At 32.7% G+C, this 27,922-nt stretch overlaps 1 protein-coding gene across 1 annotated transcript; it reads right to left on the bottom strand.

Annotated features, from left to right (window-relative positions):
- Positions 1 to 167: 167 nt before the first annotated feature.
- On the bottom strand, positions 168 to 25,975 carry LOC121117241 (potassium voltage-gated channel protein Shab). The gene is made up of 4 exons (XM_040711614.2): positions 24,311 to 25,975; positions 15,323 to 15,503; positions 633 to 9,436; positions 168 to 563 (listed from the first exon to the last, which is right to left on the bottom strand). Exons 1-3 carry the CDS (start codon positions 25,346 to 25,348, stop codon positions 8,550 to 8,552), a joined length of 2,106 nt encoding a protein of 701 aa, XP_040567548.1. The 5' UTR covers positions 25,349 to 25,975; the 3' UTR covers positions 168 to 563; positions 633 to 8,549.
- Between the last annotated feature and the right edge of the window lie 1,947 nt (positions 25,976 to 27,922).

Consider the following 27,922-nt stretch of genomic DNA (forward strand, 5'->3'; position numbering starts at 1 on the left):
AGAGAACCCTCTATACAATCAAAACCTGATAGGATCTCAAATTTTAAGCACTAAGAGGAAGTCAAATATCCGTCAAAAAATCCAAATGACTCTCTAGCATTATTTTCTTATTTCATTATTACCGGGTGGTCCATTGAAATCTAAACTCTTAATAACTCAATAATCAATTAAGTTTGAGTGATTGAAATTAACTCATATTTCGATATATTAAAACATACACATCTTGGTACAAAACAAAACAAACTGGAGCTCTCAGGGCTTACGTAGAAGTAGAGAAAATAACACTTGAACATGATGGATGAATTTTCATTAGTGCACTCCTAGCAGTTAGGAGTCTCCAGGACCACTGACTACGCCGTCAGCAACTCCCCAACGTTGGAGAGGAAGAAACACTCTAAAAAAGAGTTAAACTGGACCCAAAGGAGTTAGACATAAACTAAGCCAGGTCAATCCCCTCCAGTCCATGAGGGCCCAGGCAATAGATCTCAGGTTTTCACACCAGACTGTCCAGGAAGCTCTAAAAAAAGTGGGTAGAAGGAGCCTTGTTTTCCAGTATATTCCAACTATATATTGGTCATGAAAATAAAAATGGATTCATTTAATATTTATAGGTAAAAATGGATAATAAAAACCTCTTCGGCAGTAAGATGGATAGGATAAACAAGAGTCAGAGCTCTCTTGTTTTGGAGGGGAAAACTTAGAGAGTTCGTAATCAGGGCTGTTACTATGGAACGATTAAACTAATACACATTTTCGACCTAAGAATGCAAATAATGGTCGAAAATATAAAAAATACAAATAAATCTTTACATAATAACTTATGGACATCACTAGTAGTAATTAATCGTTATGACTCATAATGGTAGCGGGGACCAAATTCAAATTTGGATGAGAGGTGTGGCAGACATTCTTCTCCAAGGCTCTCTAAACAGCAAAGTCTAGGGGGGTTGAGATCAGGGCTGGGGGAGGTCTACATGGAGGAAGGGTAAAATTCACCCATACTGTTGCTCCAGAAATGTTGGTTCTTTTAGGTTGTATGGGCCTGTAATAGACTTATTTATATTGTAATCAATGAGGATGGAGATGCTAACGGTCTCTGTTGCTTTACCGGTAATGACACCAGCGCAGATAAGATCGCAAAGATATTCTCCTTAAAAAACTTAAAACATGGGAGGAAAGTTCCTGAGCTTCAAACATAGATGGCGCTATTTTTTTACAATTCAACTCTTTTTCAGTTAGTTCCAGCCTCCAAAAGACAGCTCTCAAAATTTTATGACAGTCTGTTCCTTAGTTTGTGAGTTATTATGCTAGCGTGACACTATTTTTGTTATTTCTAAAACAATGAATCAAAAATAATTTCGTGTTTTAATTTTACATTGCTGATTAATGGGAACAAATACTGTTCAAGCTAAGCAATGACTTGAAAAGTGTTAAAGGGAATCCACTCCATAAAGTGAATAAAAAAATATATTAATAATCATTATTATTTATATAAAGCCAATTTTAAACAAAAAAAAATATTTCTTTGTTAAGCCCGGGACTTTTCACTCCATGAGTTATAACTGTAATAGCGATTTGAAAAAGTAAGTATCTCCCACCCATGAATCTTAATGCTTTGGTGTTTGATGACAGCCGGTGTCGTTGTTAAAAAGAAATAACGTTGAACCTATGATTTTTTTTTAAATAAATAAATCTGTGCAATTTTTAGAAGCATATATGTTGATATGGTATTTGAAGTTTATAACACATGATTTTTTTAATATTTATAATACTACTACTAAGGTTACAAGAGACAACACTAAGATTTTTATAAAAGGGGGGGGGAGGAGTTGCTATGATTGAAACTTGATTGCTTATCCAGATTGATATAGAGTAAAGAATCCAAGAGAATTTTCTGAATATTTTTTTAAATTTTCTTAATTCATTTGACAATTTTCAATTTGATCTCCCTCTTCCTCCTTAGCCATAGCAACGCCTGGTAATTCTTAGCTAGTTATTCATATGTATGAATATTCAAAAGCTAATTATTACTATCGGATTGTAGGATCTGTTTCAAGTGTGTAATATTACAATACATGCAAATTAATATTTCTATTTGCTATGAGCTGTGCTTAGTTGCAAATAAGGTGGAATGCATTTTGTTAAATTTTAATTTTTATTGTATACTCCATAGGGTTCAATGAATCATATCTTAAAGGAACATATACAATATATATACTTTTAGGGTGCGGCAACACAACTGACTTATTTATCATGGGTGGCAATCAGGCTATAGTGTAGGAACAGAAGGAACGTTGCATGATTCTAAAGTTGTCTTACAGTAAGTTGTGTTCTAAGTCACATTGCCGCTAGTAATTTTGCCTCGAGGAGATTTTCCCGTATGGGCATTCGCCGCCTTTTTATATTTTTATGTATATTATCGGTTCGAACTTTACTGTTGTATCTCTATCAGATTAGGAGCAAAAGGGGAAGGAAAATAATATAAATATGATTGATGTATCATTAATTAATGATTTGATTTTTAGATTGAATATATTCAGTGGATCTATTGTTGTTTTTTTTGGGGGGGATTTTAAATACTTTCTCAAAAATGACTTGAAATGCCACTTGATGTGATATAAAATGACCACTACGACAAATATAATAGCTCTATAACTGTACAAAGTTCATATGAGTTGACCAAGTGGAATTTCTCATCAAAAAATAAATTTTTGATTAATATTTCAAAACTAAGTCAAACGAAACTTTTAATATGCACAAGCATTATAAAATAATAAAAAAACCTTTTTTGATTTATAAAACTTGTTTTATTTCCTTTTAGGAAAAGGAAGTTATGTTGTCACACACATTATACTTAATTTTATAGTTACCAAATTACATATATGGGAAAGGCTTTCTCCAATGCCTTAAATAATTATTCAATTCCTTAAGTAAGTTATGTTTGTAAAAAAAAAAAAAAAAAACACACTTCTGAAAAAGTACTTAATTTGAACTTTGACCTCTCAAACAAAGGAAGACTTATATTTATCTTTTTGATTTAAAAACTAATAACAAAGTAAATGACGGCATACAAGATGAGGTAATTTTTTAACTATCTTTACATACATTGGGTAATAGAGAGTTCAACACAGACTTGATATGTAATATACTATTATAGGTAGCACAAAGGGAGCACGTGACGTGATGAGTAAGGACAGAACACTTCTAGGAATGAAAGCAAATCATTCCTCATTATGTATACCTCATATGCGTTATTTTAGTAAGTAGATGGAGAGAAAGCCCCATCTATGAAAATACTCACCTTCCTTAGAAGGCAAATACTGTGTTAAGAAACTTATAATCATCGTTTTTAGTTCAATAATTTGAAGCAACATGTTTGCATTTCCAAATCAAAGTATGAATCCACCCGGACTCTCATCCGGATTAGGGGCTGGTGGAGGTGATAAACAGTTCAATCGACAGATCCTACTCGAATCCATACGAGAGTTTGATAGAAATAAAGGACTCAAAAGAGGTATACGAACCAACGATCGAAGCCATCCCATGATACATTTACCAAAGTCTGTGGAGAACGTTCCAGGGATCCAAGTCTCTAGAGGAGGAGGATCCAAAGGACCCAAGGCATTGGGGGATTTATTTTCAGGAGGACTCATGCCCTCAATACAATCTTTGGGAAAAGGGTCCAACTTCAAAAAATGAATGTTTTGGGGTGTCTGTGTTTATGTTAAGAGTATCATGATTATAGTTGTAAATCCTTAACTGTTGTTGTTTTTTGCAGTTGGAAACCTGAAAAATGTATTATACTTTCCTATTCTTAACTCTTGAGAGGACAATTAATTATTCATCAACATATCCATGAAGTGACCACAGTTTTTCTACATTTAAGTATTTGTCCTTCCTGGACTCAGAGTAGAATTGAGTAATTCTTCCGACACCCTTATGGTGTATTTGTGTCTTTTCCCCTCTCTCCTTCTTAGCTGCGTGTATGTGATCTAATGAAACGTCATGACAGCTAAGCTGCTCTTCTCCAAAACATGATGTAATTTGGGTTTTTTTATATAGCGAAAATCTTTAGGATTAACAATTCAAATCATGTATTATATTATATGTACAAAATATCAAATGTGTCTCATTCAATTTGTAATAATAATCAGTTATAATTCATTCATCATTAATAATAATTTTAATAATAATCTCAATAATAGTAATGTAATAATGAACAATTTATTAAATGTATATTCAGTAGAAGATATAGGTAATTATGTTGTAATGATTGTTCTTTTGCATAATATTATACGTAATTATAATAATTAATTATGAGTGTTGTGGATTCATGGGTCTGTGTGGTGTTTAGAGATTGACTGTCTATTTGTGAGTCTTGAATTGTGCAAGCGAGGAGGGGAAGATGAGAATGATGACATAACATTTACAAACATAAACTGTTTGATTCTACATATTATGTAAGTACCAGGTGTTTCAAAAGTCATGGAATGTTATTTAAATGACAATTTAAGAGGTTTTGTTGTTGTTGTTTTTGTAAAATTCCCTTTTTGAACTTTTGACCATAGTATTTAGAATGTGGTCAGATTAAATTATCGTAAGTGAAAAATGCAACTTCCAAAGAAAGGAGGTTGCCCTTTTAATCCTCACCGGTTATACCAACATCAAGGTCATCTTAGTCAGCAATCAAACTGTCTGGAGGGACAGAAAACGATTTGAAGCTAGAGATAACATTAAAAACAAACCTCAAAGTGTTCGACCATCCAAACTAACTCCAAAAGCTGCCCGAGTTGCCTTGGAAGCCAATCCAAGAATGAAAATGACGAAATTGGCTGACAAAGGCGCCATTACCAAGTTAACAGTGTCAAGAGGCTTCAGAAGCTACCTTTATTTAGACAAGTCCAAAAAATACTAGTTTTCAGCATTGTAAACACATTCTGAATTATCTTAAACATCATGGAAATAATTTCATTTATTTTAGTAATGAAAAAAACCTTCCCTGCTGATCCTGTTATTAATAGGTAAAATGATGGATGTAAAACCCTTGATAAATCTCGGTATAACAGAATACCGAGAGATAAATTCGTTTCCTGGCCCACCAGACCGTCTGGTTGCTGACTGAGACCGTGTTCATGTGTTGAGGTAACCGGCGTGGACTAAAAGGGAAACTTTTTTTCTTTTGGGTTGCATCTTCCACGTAAGAGTATTGAATGTGACCCAAACAGCAAATCTAACTTATAAGAATATATACTCAAAAAGTTCGGATCAATAGTTACAAAAAAAAAAAAAAAAAAAAAAAACTCTACAAAACCACTTAAATATCATTCCAAGACTTTTCCAAAACCCAGCATATATATATATATATATAATATAATAGGGCTGATTGAGTAATAATGATTAACAAGAGAGATGGAGAGATTTAAGAACTTACATATGGAAAAATGCTCCATTCACATATTATTTAGCGATAAAAAGTTTTTAACAAGTTTTTAACTGAGGTGGGCCCTTCGTATAGAAAGAGTTAATTATAATACGTTATATGAATGTATGTAGTGTGGGAGATACATAAATAAAGAAAAAATATTAATATTGAATTGATTGTGCAGTAGTTCAGGATTTGTTGATTTTTTTAAATTTGTTTGTACATATTTATATCAGCATCATGATAACAACATGATATTATGTAAATGTCAAATGAAGAAGAATGAAGAAAGTAAGAAAGGAAAGGAGAATGATTTGTTTTCATTTAAGCAAGGAGTACTCTATACATGAAATGCGAACTCACTTTTATATATATATTTTTTTTTTGACCAACTTAAGGCTATTTTTCTATAGAGTAGTTGTCAAATGAAAGAGATATTTCAATTAAAATAATATTGATACGATTCATTTAGGAATAAGAAGAATTTAATTAACTTTTCTGATAATATCAATTTAGTGGATTTAAATATATTGTAATAATTCCTTTAAATATTGATTACACGGGGGCGTAATCAGTTGGGTTGTACCGGAGGGGCTTTAAACTTCTTTCAAATAAAGATGTTTATTTTTGTGTTTTTTCGTTACAACCGAAAAATCCTTGCTTTGGAAAAACTTTTGTAAAATGAAAACTTATTAAAAAAATCAGAATAAATCGAGTTTTTTTTTTAGTTTTAAATTCAGGGCTGACCCAAAAATGTTAACATAATTTGTAAGAGCAAATCTAATAAAAACAATTAAGTGTAATGAATTTTGTAACACTCTCTTTGGACCCTTCGAAAGAATCAGGTCCAATATTTTTTATATAATAAAATGCTATAATTATGCAGTAATTATAGCATTTTGATTCTTAACTGTTTTTGAAATTTACAACAAAACCATTTTTGTCAAGGTAGAAATGATAAGGATATTTTTATTTGAGAATTCAATCGTTCAAAAAACAAAATTTGACAAAAGTTTTAATTTGATTCCAACTTTCATTTAATTACCTTTCGACTATATTTGAAAGAGCAAATCCAATAAAAAGCAATCGTGTAATGAATGTTGTAACTCTTTCCAAACCATTGGATGTAATTTCAGCCAATAATTTTTCGCAAAACAATGTCTTAAATATGCGACATTTATGATTTTTTTGATTCATAACTGTTTTGAAATGTACAATAAAAGTATCTCTCAAATTTGACAATTCAATTATTTAAAAAATTATCCTTAGGGTATGGTTTTAAATACTTTCTCCCTTTCATTTCATGGCTAGTTTAATAGTTAATAATAGAAGAGAAATAGCCTGAAGTTGGTAAAAGAAAAATGAAGTCTATAGTGTACTCCTTGATGTATCTAGTTAAGGTATATAATTAATTAAATTGTAATTTACATGTATTGCTTCAGTTTTATGTGTAAATTCAATATATGTATGGAGTATGAATGAATATATATATATATATAGGTATATAAGGAAGGAAATATGAATATAATATAATATGACTGTAGTAGTAAGTAGCTTTCTATAAATGAATATAAGAAAAATTAATAGATGATTGTACATAACTAATTAAAGGGTAACATACCCCTGTAATAATAATGTAAAAACAAAAAAGACAAACTTAAAATTCTTATTTTTTTGTAACTTCTAAATAGATAATAATAATATGTAATAAAAAGTCTAAATTCATTTTGAGCAAATGATTTTTTTTTCATTGAATATATTTTACACCGTGCGTCAGCAAATTGTGGAAAGATCTTTAAATCCAATTTTCGAATTAAAAAAAAGTTATTTTTTGAGGTTTTGTAGAAGATGGATTTTAAAGTTTTGAATTTCAGTTTTCCAAACATATTTGTTTTGATCAAATCAGACAACAACAACAAGTGTTTGAAATGGAAGCAAAAAGACAAGTAGTTGCTGACTTGCTCCGCGCCGTAATACCATAGTGAGATTATTCTTTTGTAAAGACAATTGTTGTTGAGGTGAAGAAGAAGATCAAGGATGGGGAAAGTTTGGAGAGGAAGCCGGGGAGTGGAGGGCAGAACAAAGTGAGGACTGATGAGTTTTTGAAGAAATTGGGGGACACCACCGAGGACAAGCCAACGAGGGGAGTTGAATGTCTCGGAGGCCTCAGTACGCAGAGCAGTAGGGGACCAGGGTATGCTCTCATACGTTGGAAATAAACGTCAGCTCCTTACTGAATCTGCCAAAATCAGAAGACTGGATAGGGGAAATGGGTTATCAATTGAGCATCCAACTTTTGCCCTCCCCTAAATTTTGGAATCCGGGGTTATGTGGAAAGTAGAGCGAGCCTGTACCAATTCCACTCGTATGTCAACGGCCTTAAAGCCGCTGTGGATGAGCTATGAGCCGGACGACTATATTGACTGCAGTGCCTTCAGAGGCAGACTTGATGCCATGGTTGAGGCTTAAGGTAGACATTTTGAATAAGTAAATCTACCTTAGTTACAAAAAGGTAGGTTTTTTCTACCAACACCTCTGCTGCCTCCACGAGGCATTTGACTTGGCTAAGTGTTTTCCCTACAAATTCGCTGACGCACGTTATATGTATATATACAAACTTCTGTTTCTTATCCTATGCGCAGTAATAAAATAAAAGTATTCTCTCTTCTTCGTCTGTTTTTCCTTTATGAAAGATAGTTTAGCATATATTTACAACATTATATTTCTGGCGTTGAAAGGAGTCTTGACAAGGGGGATATTATAAATAGGTAGGTAATGAATGATGATGATGATACGAAGTTACTGATTATCATTGAACGGTAGGAGAAAGAAAGAAACTAACATACAATAAGGATTAATGAGTAATTGTTCTAATTCCTGACGTATGTAAATTGTATATATGTAGTAAGGACACCCCTTGAAGAAAAAACTACACTTGAATTACAGAGAGTTACGAGATAATAAAGAGGGCGAAGATGAAAGGAGATGAGTATTGAGTGTTGTATATTATATATAAGTGTAAGTCTGATGATGAAAAAAGGCAGGTTGATATGCATATGAGCCAAGGCAAATCTGTCTTAGGAAGAGTGTTTCTATTACAGTTGTTATATATCCAATGACATCCAATCTATCGGATGCTATGCCGATCCGATATGCTGTTGTTCAGTATTGTTGCTGTGTTGTTATGCCGAATGCTATTCTCTCGAATAGAGCCAGGAGGCTCACTCTTGAGATGAGTATTAGCTTGTCGGATCGTCATTCCATCCGGAGGAGAGAGAGGAGGACTCTTAAAAGGACCGGGTTCCTTTTGGAGAAGGTCAACAAGGCCTTCCACCTCTGCAAGTCGAACCTCTTCCTCTGATGCTCTGGCAGCCTCAAGAGCCTCTTTCCGTTTGATGGCTTTCTCTCGCTTGATTTGCTCATTATAAAACTCTGCAAAGTTATTTACAATGATTGGAATTGGAAGAGCCATGACGAGTACCCCAGAAATGGCACAGCACGTTCCAATGATCTTGCCTAGTCCTGTTTCTGGACTGATATCTCCATATCCAACCGTGGTCATAGTAATGATGGCCCACCAAAAGGAGGCAGGGATACTTGAAAACTTAGTCTCTGGCTCCTCCTTTTCTGCAAAGTAGCAGAGACTCGAGAAGATGAGGACTCCCATTGCTAAGAACAACATAAGGAGACCCAGTTCCTTGTAGGAGTTTTTGAGAGTGAAGGCAATGGATTGTAGGCCCGTGGAGTGTCGGGCGAGCTTAAAGATTCTCATTATACGCATAATCCTAAAGACTTGAATGATACGCCGTACATCATCAAAGGAGGCACCTCCTTCCCCACCCCCACCAGAACTGGCAGGAGCAATCGTTGTCGTGGTGGTAGCAGAGGTTATTCTAGTGTCGGAGCTTGCATTATCCGGTTCCATTAAAAATAGGGAGACGTAGTATGGGAGGATAGCAAGAACGTCAATCACGTTCATGGCTCCCTTTACAAATTCCCATTTTTGAGGTGAACCTGATTGCATAATAAAAAAGAAGTAGTATAATAATTGTATACATATAACTAGTGTAGTGTCAGTCCATATCAGTCCTTTTCAGTTTAGTATCGATTCGGTCCAGTTCAGTTCCGCATATTAGTCCTAACACTTATTTCTTCTTTTTTTTAATCAGTTCTATTTTACTGACAGTCCGACCGGAGATCCTTTTTTTCGAATTTCGATTACAACTAGTTCGAAAAAGATGTGATATGGTAAGAAAAAAAACCTTGCAAAATTTCATTGTCCTACGATGTCATCTTTACGTGGGACATTTAGTTCAGAGTTTGAAAGGAGACAAAAGTTCTTTACTTCGTCAATAAAAGTTAAAATATATATTATTAATCCTTATTTTACATCATTAAAAATCAAAAACATTATTTTAACCTATCAAAAAAGATTAATAAAGTATTTTCTAATGCTACCCGATGGAGCAAAAAAAGAGAATAACAAAAGATAATTGAGATCCTTCCTTTTTGAAAATTTAGAAAAAGGATGCACACTATACGCTGATCACCAAAATCTTTTGTCCAATGGAACAAATAAAAATAGATACACTTTTTATAGTTTAAAAAAATGTCTATCTAAATTATTTTATGTAAAATAATTCAAAATGTCTCCTTTGTATCTTTATTTACTAAGTAAAGAGTTTTTTCTTTTTTTCATAAACTGATTGAGATGTGTGACCTAAAGATGAGCACGTAGGACAAAGCAATTTTGCAAAAGTTATCACAACTTTTCCGCACTAGCTATAATCGAAATTCGAAAAAAAAAACAACCGCTCTAACCAACAGTCTCAAGAACCATGCCCAAGACTAGACTGAATAAATAAGGACTGCCACAACACTACATTTAACATTAAACTTCTTCTAACTTGTCTTTTTTAATGATACATATGCAAACTGATATATTTGCCATTCTCCAAGGTCTATACTAAATAACTATAAAAATAACTTTGATTTTGGGCATTGGATATGATTGCCGCAAGAGCCATTTAGCTTTATTGTTGAAATTTTAAAAAATGCTGCAAAAATTGAGTAATTTTGTCTTTGTTTTCATTGTGGATAATTATCTTTCATTTTGTAGTACTTTCAAGGCTAGAGCATCAACCTCTGTGAAGCTACAATGAAAATCAATTTAAAGCATCTCAAATTTTGTAGAATTACTAATAAGCTTCAACTACAAGAAAAAATGGATCTTGCATTAGGTATATCTTATTTCCAAAATAAAAGTTATTTTATGGCGCCGGTAATTTTTTCCTGAGGATATTTCTTATGGTTTTACATTATCAGTTCGAACTTAATTCTTGTATCTCGATCAGATTGATTATATATCTAGGAGAAAAAGAAAAAAGGAAAATAATGATAAAAAATGAATGGTCAATGAGTTCTAATACTATCTAGAGGAGCTCAAGCTCCAATCGGGCAACCTGTTATAGTGAAAAACATCATTCCTGATGAGAAATTTCTGTTGGCCAACTCATTCGAACTTTCTAAAGTTAGCTACAATTACTCCTAGCTATAAAATTATTATGATTGAGATACAACAGTATAGTAAAACCAATAATATAAAAACATAAAAGGCAGCAATATGACATGCAGCAAAATCTCATCAAGGCAAAATTACCGGCGGAGAAAGTGTAGGTGGAAAAATTACCTGAGGAGACAATGTTTACGGTCAAATTACCAAGAATAATTTTTACAGTTCGTTAGTTTCAACCTTGGAGAATGGGAGTAATATCAGTTTGAATACATATGCTTGATAAAAAATAAAAAAGTCAAATTTGAAGAGGTCTAAATTACAACATATTGAATTTCTGAGTGAATAAATAGTAGGGCACCTAGCTCATAAAAATTAAAATATAAATTTTTTTTATTTATATTTGTTTTTGTCGCAATTTTTTCATAATGTGCAGTTATTGTATGGAATGTATTATTATGCAAATATATATGTATGTATAAAATACGAGGTGATAGCTTTAAAAAAAAAGTCTGTATACATACATATATACACTGGTAAAAAAACTAAGAAAATACAAGCCAGCAGAGGGTCTTCCTCTCTCTTTTTTAACTACTACTACTACTACTCCCTGTCCTCAATTTATGTATACATATATATGTACAACTAAACGACTATAAGAAAGAAATACTTTGCAGTGTTGGTCTTTTATGGTCCTTATTGTTCAATGTTCATTATAGTATGTACTATATATATAGTGTACGTAACCAAAATCGGAGCAAATATTAGAACAGCAATATTTGATCAAATATCTCAAGAACAATAAGAAATAGAAAATGGAAATTGTATTAATTAAATCATTTTAATATTATATAATATAGTAAACTGGGATTTTCTGCACCCCAAATTTGATAAAACTACTTTTATTCTGTTTAAAATAGATTTTAATGATGTTTTTAGCATTAAAACCCTCCTAAAACATCTTTCCGAATGAATACAACTTTTTTTTGTGTTGCAAAATATATTTTTTTTGAACTATTTGCAATTTTTAATAAAGGTTTCGTGAATTATTAAGTCGTTCTTTTGCTTTAATTATTTTCTTTTTTTCTGTTAAGGTATTGGCGTTTATACGAATATAATATCAAATGTTATCCCAATGTGTCACACTCAAACTTATCAAAGTTCATGAGTACATTTTTAGTACCAAAAGTTTGTTATAAGTAATTAGTATTTTATGGAAGTTTTTGTCGAAAATGAAATTATAATATTTAAACTATATTAATGACAAACTATATCTTGTTGATGTTCAAATCTAATATTGTTATGATTAATTAGCGTAATTTTGAGTCTATGTTAATTGCGTATCATCAAATAAAATTCACTTAATATTTGGGTTAACGTATAACTACATTAAAAAAAAAGGATTTTCACTAACAAAGAGTTAAATGATTTTTGTTGCACGTACGAGGTTGGTATGAAAAGTTTCTGACCTTACAAAGATACAAAACATTTTTCTCAATTTTTATTCCTCAATATGTTTCTTTCTAACTCTACCCACTTCTCCCAGGTATGTTCCCATCTTTGCATCTCGTCAAAATAATTGTCTACGAGACATCTTATATTCTTGACTCAATAAATTCGAGCTGCATTGACTTAAACGCATTAAATTTTAACACAACGTGCCTTTTCATGTCTTCCATTTTTTCTAATCTATTTAAAGGTCACACATTCAAAAAAAAATATTTCATGACAGTTCGAACCTCAATTTACACTCACATCAACTCACTCAAACGACTATTAAATAACAAGTGCACGTCCAAAATGGTGAGTAACTGTCAAAATATGCTGTATAGATAAAACTAGAATTTATTTGCCAATACAACCATCTTCACGTTGACGTTGGAAACTTTTCAGACTACCCTCGTTTGCAACATATCAAAAAACAAACATATTTCTATAATATTTCCATAAAATGTGTAAAATTGCAGCTTGTTTTTTGATCTGAAACAACCCTGTTGGAAAGTTTGAGAAGATATTAGTATAATTTTTTATCAAAAAATACTCTAAGTAAGTTATTATATATTATTTAGTAATTTTTTTAATTTTTTTTTTTGTTCTATGTAACGTTTTTCATCTGATAATATTATTATTTCCAGGACAAAACAAAAAAAGAAGTAAATAATTTAAGAGTTAAGTTATAATTTATTTAATATAATTCCCATTAGCTGCCATAACAGCCTTCAAACAGGTTCTAAAGGCTTGATCTGGGCCTCATCCATTTTGTCCCCGGATACAATGATGGAATCCTTCAGTTCATTCATATTCCTATGGGAGATTTGACAGGCTTCCCTCTCTACAACACTATATTGGCTGTAATCCAATGGATTCAGATCTGGTGAACATGGGGGCCACATGGATGCAAGCCAAAAATCCCATAAATATGGCATAAAACAAACATTGCACTTTAAGCCTTAATGTTTACCAAGATGCCTCAAATCTGTCCGTAACTGCGGATTAAACTGTTCAGCAAAGTTATTGGGTTTTATTCCCGTGCAGAGCAAAATCAGGATATTGTTTTGTTTTGTTTGTATCATGATTTAAATTAAAAAAAAGAAAATTTTAAAAATTTACACGCAAATGTTCTTCATAAAATTATAAAAGTTTTGTGGAAATTTAAAAATTGTAAATCTAATCCTTACTCTCCATTTCAAACCTTTTATGCTTGTTCAGATTTCGGTTACACACACTGTTGTAAAAGTAAAAGTTTTAGTGGTGATTGCTTTAGGGGACAAATTTGTGTCTTCTATGATTCATACATACATATATATAAAGGGAGATAACATTACAATATTTATGTACAAGGTACGTCATTACCTTTATTGCATAACGCAACCTTTAATACAAAAAATAGAAAAAAGGCACAACATCCGATAGTAGTTGTTAGGCAATTCTTCCCAAACATAGAATTGATGGTTCTAGGATAATTTACTCTTGGAAATTTTGACCTCATATATATGTATGTATAATATGGCAAAAATATATCTTCTCACATATAATTTAATGTTTAAAATCCACATGAAGTCGTTTGTAATGCATTTTTGCATTCATTAGCGTAAAACAGGTGCATTTAATTCTGTTTTAATATATTTAAAATAAAAAATATCACTTTTTATAATGAATTTAAACAGACCTTTTTTACTATCGTTATACTTGACAGGTCAATGACAGACTTACCGGTTTACAGGTTTGTGAAGTTTTGACCGAGAATTTGAGTCAGCACTGACTGTTTTTATTCAAATTTATTTGTTTATGTTATTTCTTCCTCTTAGAAAAAGGTGCACTGGTAAAAGAAAAACCCGTTCGAATTCATCATAATAAGAAACAAAATTCATTTAAATTAAAATATCCACATTTCAAGTTATCTGTAATCAAGTTTTATGTAACAAAAATAATTAAAAACAACTTCAATTGAAGGAAGACTTAATTCAATCCCAAAAAAATATGGGTCAAGATACATTTATACTATAATATATACGAGTATGGAAACAGTTCAAAGGGCAAATCTTCTGGTAACTGGAATTGATGTTCAATAACACTATACAACATACGCCTGCCTCCTTAAATCTAGATTTATGTTTGTTATGGAAGCCAAAAAATGACAATTAAAATTGTAAATTCCTGTAGGTTTGTTCTTTAAAACTATATTTTTAAATCGTGTTTTTAGAGTATAATTTCGATTCAGAGCTACATTTCGAAATTGAATAACTATATATATGAAAATTAAAGGTAATAACAATTGATAACTAGAATGTGCACTCGGTAGAGCACAAAATCTCCCCTTAAAATCAAATTGAGTTGGAATTCCCATTTGTTCCAAAGTTATATCATAATGACCTCTTACCATGACCACAAGTAGATCAAAATCGATCAGTAACTTTTACCATAATGACTTTGTTAAATAAATGTCCTCAATAAACCTCTTGTTTAAATTTACTCTTGAAATATTGTAAAAAATAAAATATGTACCACTACATAAGATCAACCTAGTATATAGTTATTTTAATTTTTAAATGGCTTTAAATCGAAATTATACTCAAAAATATGATAAAAAAAGGCTCTAAAGGCCAAACCTACACTAATTGAAAATTTTAAAAGTCATTTTTGTGTTCTATGGCTTCAATAACAATGATAATTTGTTGGGCAAAAATGTGTTACATAGTGTAATTATTGTTGGGGGAATGGTTTGCCACTAAAAAAGAGGGGGATCTAATTCAATCTATCAACGTTGAAAACGCTGATTAGGGGGAGGGGGAGCAGAAAAATTCACAGTTGACAACAAAATTCAGTCCAAATACTTTTTGTGTGTTTGAAGTAAGGCCTTGAGAGATGAGAAAAAGAGACAAACTTACCAGCAAATCTCAAAAGGTATTCAATGGTGAACCAGGAAATGCAGACGGCTTCAATTAGTGCCAATTTTGGATTGTCAATGGGCTCATTTTGAGGATTCCGATGTTGAATTGAAGGGATCGTATTCAGGGTCATTCCCACTGTAGAAACGACAACGAATGCAATCGATATCACAGAAATCACCTGCATTATAATAAATAATAATTATTATTATTATACGAATCATAGGTTAGTTAGAAGAATGTTATGTATGTATAAGTAAGAGAGGACTCTTTTGGTTCCCCCTTTACTTCCTATCTTTGAAATATAAAGATAATACATGCGTTGGCACATGCATATGCATAGTATTATGAGTGTATCTCTGTATAATCTTGTTTATAATTATATGTTATATATTTTTATTTCAAGTCACTCTCAAAATAAATTGATATATACGTACATTAGGCCAGAATGTTTTTTCAACTTTTTCGAATTTTGATTACAGATAGTTCGTAAAAGTTGTCACATGGAATGAAAATTACCAATGCAAAATATCGTTATTCTACGATGTCATCTTTACACATTCGCACATTTCGATCAAAGTTGGAAAGGACACAAAAGTTATTTACCTTGCCAATAAAGATTATGATACAACATTAATCGTTTTTTTACATTTATCGTTTTCGAGTTGTATAACGGAATGTAGTAGGAGAATAAGTTCACTACTCAGGAGTTAAATAGTGATGACAACAGCTAAGAAGAAGAAAAATCATTCTTTAGATTACCAATTCCAAAAATACACAGTATTTACATCACAACATAGAGCTAGTTGTTTAGATATCAAGACAAACTGATTCTTATTGTGGGCAATCCTTTGAAATGATCCATATTTTAAATTCTACTCTGAGTCCAACAAATCGTCATTGTTACTTTCCTTCTTTCATAAGCACGATCACTAGTGATTACTTCATACTAAGATGTTCTCTCTTGAAGAATTAAGTAATTATGATAAATAATGTAGTGCCAGTCCTTATTTATTTGGTCAAGTCCAGTCCAGTCTTAGGATGTGCCCCCCCCCATTCATTGTTACCGGTCCTTAAGATTGTCAGTCCTTGGAACTGTCAGTACTAGAACAAATAATAAAAGAAGAAATAAAGATGATTGACGTTATCAAGGATCGAACTTTAAAATTTTTAGGACTGATATGCAGGACTGAATTGGACCGGACCGAAACTGAACTGGACGAGGCTGCATTCTTCAGTCCTAAAAAGAACTGATACAACACAAATGATAACAGCTATGCAAATAAAAAACACTCTTCATATTATCAACTAGGAAAAAATGTTACTTGCGTAAAAGTAATATCTTATAGACTCTGCCGATACCCATACCATGGATATATATAATGATGAAAATTATGTGTACTTTGGATTTATTAAAAAAAATCGCAAATCATCATTGATACCCTGACAATTTGAGGAATACTTGAGAAGAGAGCAGCTTAGCCGTCATGATGTTTCATTAGATCTCCTACGAGCAGATGTGACGAGGGGAGAAGGAAATAAACAAGGTCATAGGGAAGAATGACTCCGATGTCGATACTCAATTCTACTCTGAGTTCAATAAGGACTTACAATTATATATAAAGTATGCATACACTTTTAATCCGGTTTTGAAAACAAAAACAATAATAAAAAGGGGGGCAATAGAAAAATACACACGAATTACGTCACTACATATAGATATATATTGATTCTTATTGAGGTCAATCCTTTGCTTTTTCCTAGTATGTAGGTATTCCCTCACTTCTTGTTCACTCTTCAACCTATACTGCATTAATGTATTATTAAATGTTATTGTTTTTCCTACAAACAAACAAAATACTGAGTAGTACTACTAATTATGATCTCAGACATACATTTATTGTTCCTGTTTTGTTCTGTGTCGCAATAAAATAATTCTTATTGATTAGTATTATGACTATTGCGTCTTGACCATCATTGAGTTTCGAGGTATGATTATCGACTTTGGTTATAAAAATATGACAATGGAAGATCGGCCTCTTTTTTTGATTGCTACCTGAAAAGAATCTTCTATTTACAAAAGCTGTCATCATTATTCTTTTATTCTTGAAAATATAACGTTTAAGTATAATAATCCCCAGTGCGGGGAAGACAAAGAATAAGACTGAGGATTCGCTGCGGACTTATAATTGTAAATCCTTGTGGGACTCAAAGTAGAATTGAGGATCAACATTGGAGTAATTCCAACCTATATCATTCCTGGTACTAAAAATCCGCTGTATTATTTAGGCTGTACGTTTTGTTTTTGTTTTCTTTTAAATTGGTAATCTGAAGAAGGAATTTTTTTGGCTGCAGATGTTTTAATTATTATTGAACTCCTTGAGTAGTAAACTTTCCTTTTTAATACATTCAATTATAATTATAAGCTGATAGAAAATTCGTGTGTGCACATGAAAGACAGAGTAACCATGAGGATTGGTTCCGGAGTTATAATTGTAAGTCCTTGTTGGACTCTGAGTAGAATTGAGTAAATAACTGGGAGTAATTTTTCCTAATATGTTTGTTTATTTACTTTTCTCCCGTGTTCTCTTGTCACAGCTTCTTGTAGCTGTTCTAATGAAACGTCATGAAAGCAAAGCTGCTCTCTTTCAAACCGTTCTTCAAATTTTTAGGTGTCCATGTTGATTTTCAGGTTTTTTGTTTTTTTAAAGTCCCCAAAATACACATGATTTTTATAATTATAAAAATAAGGGATAGGATTTTGTGTTTATTTCCATACTCTGACAGCTGCTTGCATCTGATCTAATAAAATGTAATGACAGCTAAGCTGCTCTAATCCCAAATATTTTTCAAATTGTGAAGGTAAGCACTTTCATTTTCGTTTTTTTTACTATGCAACTATTAATTTTTAGCAATAGTAGTAGAGAGGGGTGTTAATCTATGAAAATGAGCAAATTCAATTTTAGCCCATCTTTTCTAATGACCATATATCTTGGAAGTATTTTAGTGAGGAAAAATTAAAACAAGTCGCCAATCCTTGCCCCTGATAAGTTATAGTTTTAATGTTATACTAAAGTTCAAATTTCAACTTCCATCAACTTTTTATTCTAGTGTGTGTACTACTAAAACATAAGTAGATATCATTGATATCACTGATTTTCATTTGAACAAACTCAGTGGGCTATTGGAACTTGAACTTGGGGCTTGCCATTGGGTTGTGTATTTTACTCGTGTGTCATTTTGCTTTTATTATTATAATTTTGTATTTTATATCAATAAATAATGTTGAGGGGTGTGAAAATTGTCTAAATCACAGTGAGCATGGCTTTTAAAAAAGTACCTGCAAGATATAAGTGTTCATTGGAACAAGGAACATTGAGTATAAAGAAAAAAATCATCTGAGCAAACATTTCCTGGGCAAGTAGAACATAGTAGTCTATTAGGTAATTTGTTTGCAGAGTGGTTTACCAGTTACATGCAGGCGTTATTCAGTTATTAGTTGATTATTATTAACTCAAATATTTTTGTATATATATTGTATATTTGAGATTCAAAAATGTCACAAAAAATATGTTAACTTTGAGAAACGACCTATCTGCTGAAAGATATCACGAAGGATGTGAAAATTGTCTAAATCCTTGTGAGTATAAATCAAAAAGAAAAAATATGTTGGGAACTTTGATAGACGACATATTTGCTGGCGGAAGTATTGGATCGGTCCTAAAACGGATTTCCACATCTTTTTATTTTCTTCACTCTTACTAGGATTGAGGAATATAAGAAGGTAATGAATGATAGCTAAAATGTATAATAATCAGTTCTAGCCATACACTTCCTATTTTAATTTCAGGTATCTGGTCTCTTTGAAAGAGATTATTAATGATGATGAAACTTCAGTGGCTCAAATGACGTAGTTAGTAGTAAGTAACTACGTAATTTAAGCTAGAGTAGTTTCGATAAAATACTGATAAGGACTAGTCCTAGGACTGACAAATTTGATTAGGACCACAGTCTTTTTAGTTTCTTTAGACCGACCAAACACTAGCTTACAGAGATCACTATTGAAATTATAGAGCTTCTTGTTTACTTATTATATATTTGAACTTTCAAAAAACATTTTGCATCTCTAATTTTTTTTAAATATACGCTCACAGAATTTTAGCTAATATTCACATCCCTAGATATTGCTACTAGTTTTTCCTCAACGTTTCAGCACACACGATTAGATATCAACAATCTATCCTTCAAAAGCTCAGCATAACTAACTAGCTATATGCCAACGTTGAGCATTGAAATGTTTGTTTGTTTGGATCATTTACTTTCCAGGCCTTTCTAATGCTTTCTTATTTCTCTATGTACATGTTGTTGTATTTTCTAAAGCCCAAAATTCACTCAGGAAGAACATGATGCTTAGTAATGATGTTGTTACTCTTATAAAAAAACGCATACACTAAGGATATAATATTGCATATCTACACAACAAGAGAAAATACTCACTAAACTTGTTGATATCTCATTAATATTCAGGACTGCGAGTTGTATACTTTTGTATATTCATATTTATGTATATATAAATGTATATTTTATGTTCATACCGGGTGGCCCATTGAAATCTGAACACTTTATAATTCAATAATAAATCAAAGTTGAGTCATTAAGTATATTCATATTTCGATATATTAAAGCATAAAAAGTTAGTTACAAAACAAACAAAAAAACTGAGCCCTCGAGCTTATATACAATTCGAGAAAATAACACTTGAACGTGATCGACGAATTTCCATTCCCATACTTTAAGTAATTGGGCGTCTCTAGGACCACCGTATATCCCGTCAACAAGTCCGAAACGATGGAGAAGAAGAAGGGATCTTTCAAAAAAGGCAAAACTAGACCCGGAGGAGTGAAAGAAAACATCCCAGTCCAATTTCCTTAAGTCCATGAGGGCCCATGCTAGAGATATCGGGGGTCACACCAGACTATTCGATAGTTCGAATATTATTATTATTGAGTTAGTAGGTGTTCAGATTTCAATGGACCACCGGGTATGAGTCATCATGCAAAATCTCATTTTTGTTTTATTTCAAGAAGTGAGGTAACAATGAGTCCCTGATTCGTTGTTAATGGGTTGCAACTAGTCATTTATTTCTAGAAGGGATGGGGCTCAAACTCCAACACTTCTTTTAAAATCCCTGATTCTAAAAAATAACTTTGTTTTCCTTTCTTTTTATCCTTCCAGAATGTAAAAAAATAAAATTTCCTGAACTTTTCTTTGCATCCTAATTAGGAGTTTGTCTTAGTAACAACAAATATGTTAATTTCCCCGTACTTCACAAATGCTTCTCACTTGAAGAATAAATATATCCATGCTTTACTTATTTATTATAATGTACCTATATATATATATTTATATAAATCATTTCTCCTTTTTGTAAAAAAGTAAAGTTTTTATGTTATCATTTATCAGTTTCTTGTGTTTCGGCTATGAAAAGAAAAGTCATAATTTATGTCCAAGGAGGAGATAGATGAGGATATTTTTTCTCCCAAAATACGTACCAAAAGTGAGTTTATTACAAACTTACCGAGTGGCCTATTAAAATCTGAACATTTTAAATTCTAAACTTCAACAAGATATAATTTATTAATTAACAATAAAATTTCAACAAAATTATATCTATAAATAGATGTGTGTCTGAGCTCTCTTAAACATTAATATGACTGCCCTTAGTGGAAATTATGGCATCTAGGTGGTGGAGGAAGGCCTGGCACCCACTGTGGATATTGTCCTCTGTCGTGGTGTCTCAGTGCTGGCTGAGAGTGGTTTTGACGGCTTCGGTTTTTGGATGACGTTCATTGCAGTCCTTCTCCTCGACATGCACCCAAAAGGTGTAGTCAAGGGGGTTGGCATCAGGGCTATAGGGGCCAAAATGTAAACAGAAGAGTTCAATAGACTCATTCAAAACGAGTCTTGCAACGGAGGAGATTAATTACCGGTGCCAAAAGTGGTCTCTCCTCCATCGCAACACTCTTTCTACAGTCTTTTTTTTATACCTTTGAGCTCGACTCTATGACTATAATGACTTTATACAACCGACTGCAGACGATTTTCCAAAAATATTTTATTTTTGGAAAGCCTCGTAATGTGCACTCTGCCACTAGATTATTTCACTTGTTATACATTTTTGCTTCGTAATTATTGTAAAAAAATCCTTTAAGGGTTAACTTTGTTGGTTAACATATACAAAAATTTTAATCTGGATTGGCACATCCCAGTTTGAAAATTGCTTACCGAACGAATTGATAGGTTTGCAAGAAGAAAAAATGAATCCCGGACATAGCTAATGTGTATTTTTTTATGTACATTATTTTGGATCCTTTAATACGGTAAATAATCATCATTAGACTCAACTCATTAACTTTTTCTTTCTTTCTTTTACATAGGACATAATATTAGATATTATTGTTACCATCAACAGAGAAACATGAAATCCCCCTTGCTTTTCAAATCCATTTAAAAGGGGTTTTTTTACGATTATGAGGCCGTAGGAGTAGAAATGCAAGACCATAATTCTACATTTCATTAACTACTAGGTAGATTTAAGGTACGTTGATGCTCTATACAAGGTGTATGCACATATATACTACATCAATAATTCCTTTCTTCATACATGATTTAATATATATTGATTATTATCATAATCAATCAGGTAGGTATTCTATAAACTATCTAAAATCATCCATGTTTAAATTATGTAGATAAAGTAAATATAACGTATATTTTTCTCTTTTTCTATAGATAAACATTATTTAAGTAAAGGAATTCGGTAAGTGGAGTTTTATGATGCATGAAAAGGCTCCCTTTTATTCCAACAATCTTCTCACTTTACAGGCTGAATGAACAAAAGAATAAGAAAAGTAGAATTGCGAGATAGGTAGATAGTGTTGTGTCGGTCCTTATTTATTCCATCCAGTCCAGTCTTAGTAACTTAGTTGTCATTCCTCAGGACTGGTCTTTAAGACTCACGGTCCTTCAGAGTGTAAGTACTAAAACTGATTTAAAAAAAATAATAATAAGGAGTGACGGTATCAAGGACCGAACTTTATAAGGTTTTAGGACTTATATGCCGGGCTGAACTGTACCGCGCTAACTCTGAACTGGACAGGACTACAGTCTTCAGTCCTTATGTATTCGGTCCACTCAATTCCAGTCTTAGTACCGGTCCTATCAGTCCCCGGGGCCGTCCGTTAAGACTGTCGGTTCTTTGGCCTATCATTACTAGAACTGATTTTAAAAAAATAATAATAAAGTTGAGTGACATTATCAAGGAACGAACTTAATAAGCTTTTGGAATGAACCATAATGGGATCGACGTTCGTTAAAATTAGTCAGTTGCCAATAGAGCTAGTCATTTTTTTTTTTTTTTTTTTTGCTAGCCCTTTCAAAAATTAACTAACCCATAATACCACAAAATATAAACTACCTATGTGCTCGGAATATATACAGAGATATTTTATTATTTGATTGGCTTAGATTCGAAGGAAAAACTCTATACAATACAGTTTTGTCGAATCAGAAACAAGGACACAAAGCGCTTTACAGAATATGTTTAATAGACCGGTTGGTTCTGGAATAGGGCATGATCGTTGTTTACTTATATTATTTTTTATATATTAGTATTATTGGTAAAATAATATAACTTCCTGAATGATAATTATCGTTATCACATAGAAGAGATACCAGCACCCTCAAGCAAACTATACTTCTATTAGCTCATGCAACAGAAAAAAATAAGTCACATCACCTTTTGGATTATATATATTTTTTAGTTTGTTCATGCCCAATTGAAATTGTGTTCCAGACCTTAAATATGTAAGTCTTGTTTTAAAAAAACAACAATTTTGAACTACACATTTGCAACATTTGTCGTTAATAAATAACTCTTACTTCAAAATCACCCCTAGTATTTGTTTTCAATGTCTATTCCACATATGAGACGTTGACAAAAAGTAATAATCATTATTTGAACCCAAAATTGCCTGTGTATATGCGGTTTTTAAGGTACGGCAATACGTAGCCCTGCACTATCCCGACTGGCGTTTTACTAGCCGCGGACTACTATGTCTGTCGAGCCCTGGGTAAGATGATCACTCTGCCTTTACTTGCTTCTTTTTTTTTTAGTTGTCTCCCTCGAGGGAGTTGTCCATGCATGATATTATCATCTGGTTTTAGTTCATTCGGCCTTCCTCTTTCGCTTTACAAAGGATTCAAAAGTGATTGACCACATCAGTTAGAAGTGAAATTAGTGAACTTCAGGTAAGTTACTTCGTTTTTTATGTGTTTGTGTTTATATGAAACTGAAATACATTTTAGAATACTATATCTATTTTGTCACGATCCTATTACATTAATATGCTTGAAAAATGTGGAATTTTAGAACACCATAGGCAGAGATTAAACATGGCATGGGTGGGACAAGTTGATCACCTAAATTTAATCTGGATATCGGAAAACCCATTTTTTATCCTTAACAATAATGAAGCTACGTTCCAGAAACAAGAAATATTAACAAAACTTCCTTTCCCTTGTGTTGTGGGTTAATCAGGAGGACGTGAAGGTCAGATGACTTTTTCTTGTAATTTGGAACAATTGAAATAGCAAAAGCATTCACCTTTTTAATGTATTATTATACTGCGGGTTATATATATTTTTTTAAGTGATCATAAGCCCAGCATGGTGATCAACTTACCTCAGTAATGGGACAAGTTGAACATTTTTACATCGGTACGGAGATCTTATATTGTGCGAAAATGTTTCTTGGGATATTGATTTGAACAGGGTAGATATGACAATTAATGTTTTAATAAATTTGGGGGGAAAATGATAGAAAAAAAAAAAAATTATAAGCACTGTCATCGTGCTTGTAAAAACTTGATTAACTTACACCAGTCTTCACTACATTAAAGAAACAAAAATATAAAAAAACATCTTTACCTTAGCAGCTGTGGAAGTATGTGGCTTTTCAATCAGATCCCAAAGACATCTTTGATATTTAGCAAACTTTCCGTCCCCGAAATCTTCTTCAACTTCTTTCTTTATGTTCATAGCTTCCTTCTTCATTTCATCTAGAACATGTTCTTTTCGAGTGTTGAACTTATTTTGACAGCAAGCCTCTAGATACACCTCTTCAATGCCCCAGTAGTTCAAGTCATCTGCAAAGGCCATGACACACATTTCATCCACGACATGGAGTCTTCCTGTTCTATAAAAGTTCAATACAGAGTTGAAGGATCGCGGATGTCTATCAAAAAAGTATTCATTGTCTACGAGGTTATAAGCATCACATAAGTCCAGGATTAAATCATGTGTGGTGGCTTGAAGAGCGAGTCTACCAAGTCGAGAACGAGGAATCCCCTCCAACATTTTCCACATGACTTCATGCCGAATCCCACCAACGTTGAGAGTGACCCTACTATTGAGTTGACGAGATTTTGTTATTATAAAAGAATCCGGAGCTTGCTCCCGAGGAGTATCTCCAGCCATACTTCCAACACCTCCTCCTAACAATGGTGTATTACTATGAGGAGAGCCTGGATCACCTAAGAGGATCTCATCTTCAAATGGTGGTCTATGCCGGAAGACTCTGGATCCCTGTTTCCCCATTTCTATATCTGTAATTCGATGCAAGGCCCCATTGAGGGAAGCCTTGAGGCCCGAGATATCTAATGCAAAAGGACGGAGTATAGAGAGTAGTTTGAATAACTCCTCTGTTTGGCTATCAACAGGGAGTGTTTTAAACTCCTCCAGGTTCATTAACCCACTGGACTCCATGTTGTTATAGTGATGATTGCTATTGTTGGAATTTCCGAAGCATGGAGGAGCTAGTCTTAGTCCCTCCTGAGTATCAAAGAACTCGGCTCCAATAACCATATCGACATTGTCTTCTGATCGTGGAGTAGATTTGGCCTCGTAGCTCAATAGGCTCTCTATTGAGGCCAGGGGTGGACCCCCTCTATTATGACCCAGGGACATATCATATATTGCATATCCGGAGTAGGGTAATTATTGAAACTGAACTCTGGGAATTTAAAAAACATACAGTCAAATGAACATTTTTTTGTAGTTGTTCTTTCGGCCTTATATCTACGTATACAATTTGATTGTATGTAGTCTGTCAATTAACTTTCGTTAGTTCCTTCGTCCGTTCGTTCTCTCACTTGCTGGCTCTTGTTTTTCGCTCTCTTTCTTTTTCTTCTTGGTTGCAGCTCTAGTTGTTCCTATTTCGATTAAATTATGTATAATAATATTTAGGTTGTCAACCATAAGCCATTTGATCCAAGAAGCAAACACTGAGGGAATGATGGTCCTCACTTCATAACATCCTCTTCACTTCCTGTCTTCCTCCTTTTACTCACAACATCCCTTCCAGAAAAAAATCTACAACTAAATTAATTTCCTTCTTCTAACAATTTCCCGTTTTCTTTTATGTTTTTATGATCTTTTTTATGTGACTAGAGTATTAGTACACATTGTAGATGGGAGCTCAACAATGGCCGGGGTTCTTCTTTTGCTTTCAGAGGGGAATTTACTTCTTCACCAGTTGCAAAATAAAGAGAACTACAGACAAAAATTTCCTCCCCTTCTTCTTCTCCATCTATCTAACTGAATCGGGCCAGCGTCTCAAACAAGTAACTTGATTGTAAACTATGAAAAAAAGCCTTTCAATATGTGTAAGGGAATATTCATTCCCGCGTCACCCTGTCATTCTCCTCCACAGTTACTACTACTATATACACTAATAAAATAAAGGCCGAGGTGCTTCAAAGTCCCGGTGAGCCTTTTTTTTTTATATATAGTCTATGGCCGGGCGAAAGTAAAAACAACAACATTACCTCCCTTCTCCTTCCTAATAATAAGTAATAGCTTATTTATACTATATGCGCTTTTTATTTTGACAATTTCACATTTGAATTAATCCCTTTAGTTAACTAACTAAGAAGAATCCCTCCATTTTGAAAGAAACTCTTAGAGAGGGCTATATGTAACTCCGTGGATGTGTTGTATAATGTACAATGTATATCCATATATTATGATAAGGATCGGGCCTCCTTCTCCTCTGCAGTGAGTGAGTGATTGAATGAGGGTATGGTGGTTGTTAGGTAAGTAGAAATAAGTATGTCTTTGACCATGAGACTAAGAGAAGGCAAAAAGAACTTTCAAGGAGAGGGCTTTTCTTCAACTGCTTCCTACTTTCACCTGACAAAAACAACATAACTAACAGGGTACAAGGCGAGAAACTTCTTCTGAATCCCTTTCTATATAGAGTATTATTAATATAAAAAATAATAATAATCTAATAGCACAATTAAAAATGTTAGTATCAACATGTGAGTGGTAAACAGAATACTAATTTGGAAAAAGGGAGCTCAATATAATTCATTAGGGATAAGGATATTATTTACAAATATAGTTTACATATTTGAGGCAAACAGAGAGTATACATATAGAGTGAACAAAATAAGTATTTGATCTTTGGCCTATTTTATAAGTTTGACACAATAAAAATACTATATGGGATTTAGGTCCAGGGACTGGCAAGGTCGCTCCATGACCGTAGCATCCTTGTTCTTGAGCCACTCTTTTGTGATGTTGGTCGTATTTTTTGGGTCATTGTCGTGCTGTAAGACCCATTTTTAGTCTTTTGCCCTTAGGGAAGAAGGTTGTTGCCCCAAAATTTCCTGGAGATAGTGTTTTGAGTCTATATTAGGCATTCTTCTCCCTCTAAACACATTGATTAATGCTATATCCACGATAACAATGGATTAAATAAGCGTTTGATCGCTAGCCGATTAATGACAAACTCAGTGACAAAGGTTTTCCAAGGGATTTAGATCTGGAGACTGGCTAGGCCATAGTGAACATCTTTTACGTAGTTATTGAGCCATGGTTGAAAGTTAATTTTTGAGCGAATTTTACTACATGAACAGAGGAGAAATAAACTCAAAATAATGCAATTTAAATTTGTAATATTTTCCTAAACATTTCATCCAATTTGCACTTGTAAATATCTAACCAAATGACTCAGTAATACTTATTTGATTTTTAAGACGAAGAGAGAAATAAACAATATTTTTTTTAATTAATCTTAAAAATATTACATATGGGCATTAAAAAAATATAATTTGTTACTATTTTATTTAAAACATTATTATTTCCCTTTCGATAAGAACTTGTATGTAATATTTATTACTTTTAACTACTTTTAGTTATTATGAATCTACTCATTAATTTTGATTAGATGGAGTGTGATATATAGAATAGCAGATGATATTACATTAGTAACGACCCCAATAATTTAAAATGAAAAGAGGGAAATAGGAAAAACAAACAAATTTACCAAAGGTTGAATAACACATGCTAGAAAGGGGAATTGTAATTTAGCGGGCTATACTCAGTATTTTTCTTCCTCCAAACACACTGTCATATTAAATATCAAAGCTCACAAAAAAGGTCAACTTTTCTAAATTTTTATTTAGTATGCCTATGTCTACTAGTATGTATACGTACAGTGGAAGAAATAAGTATTTGAACCCTTACCTATTAGGT

This window comes from Lepeophtheirus salmonis, chromosome 5 (assembly GCF_016086655.4).
Source record: "Lepeophtheirus salmonis chromosome 5, UVic_Lsal_1.4, whole genome shotgun sequence".
In the NCBI taxonomy this organism is placed as follows: domain Eukaryota; kingdom Metazoa; phylum Arthropoda; class Copepoda; order Siphonostomatoida; family Caligidae; genus Lepeophtheirus; species Lepeophtheirus salmonis.

Excerpts from the sequence above, each read along its gene's own strand:
- LOC121117241 (XM_040711614.2), bottom strand. The coding sequence starts at position 25,348 with ATGTCCCTGGGTCATAATAGAGGGGGTCCACCCCTGGCCTCAATAGAG. Across the intron at positions 15,504-24,310 it reads ATACTTCCACAGCTGCTAAG|GTGATTTCTGTGATATCGAT; the intron begins GTAAAGATGTTT and ends ATTATAATGCAG. Across the intron at positions 9,437-15,322 it reads ATACCTTTTGAGATTTGCTG|GTTCACCTCAAAAATGGGAA; the intron begins GTAAGTTTGTCT and ends TTATGCAATCAG.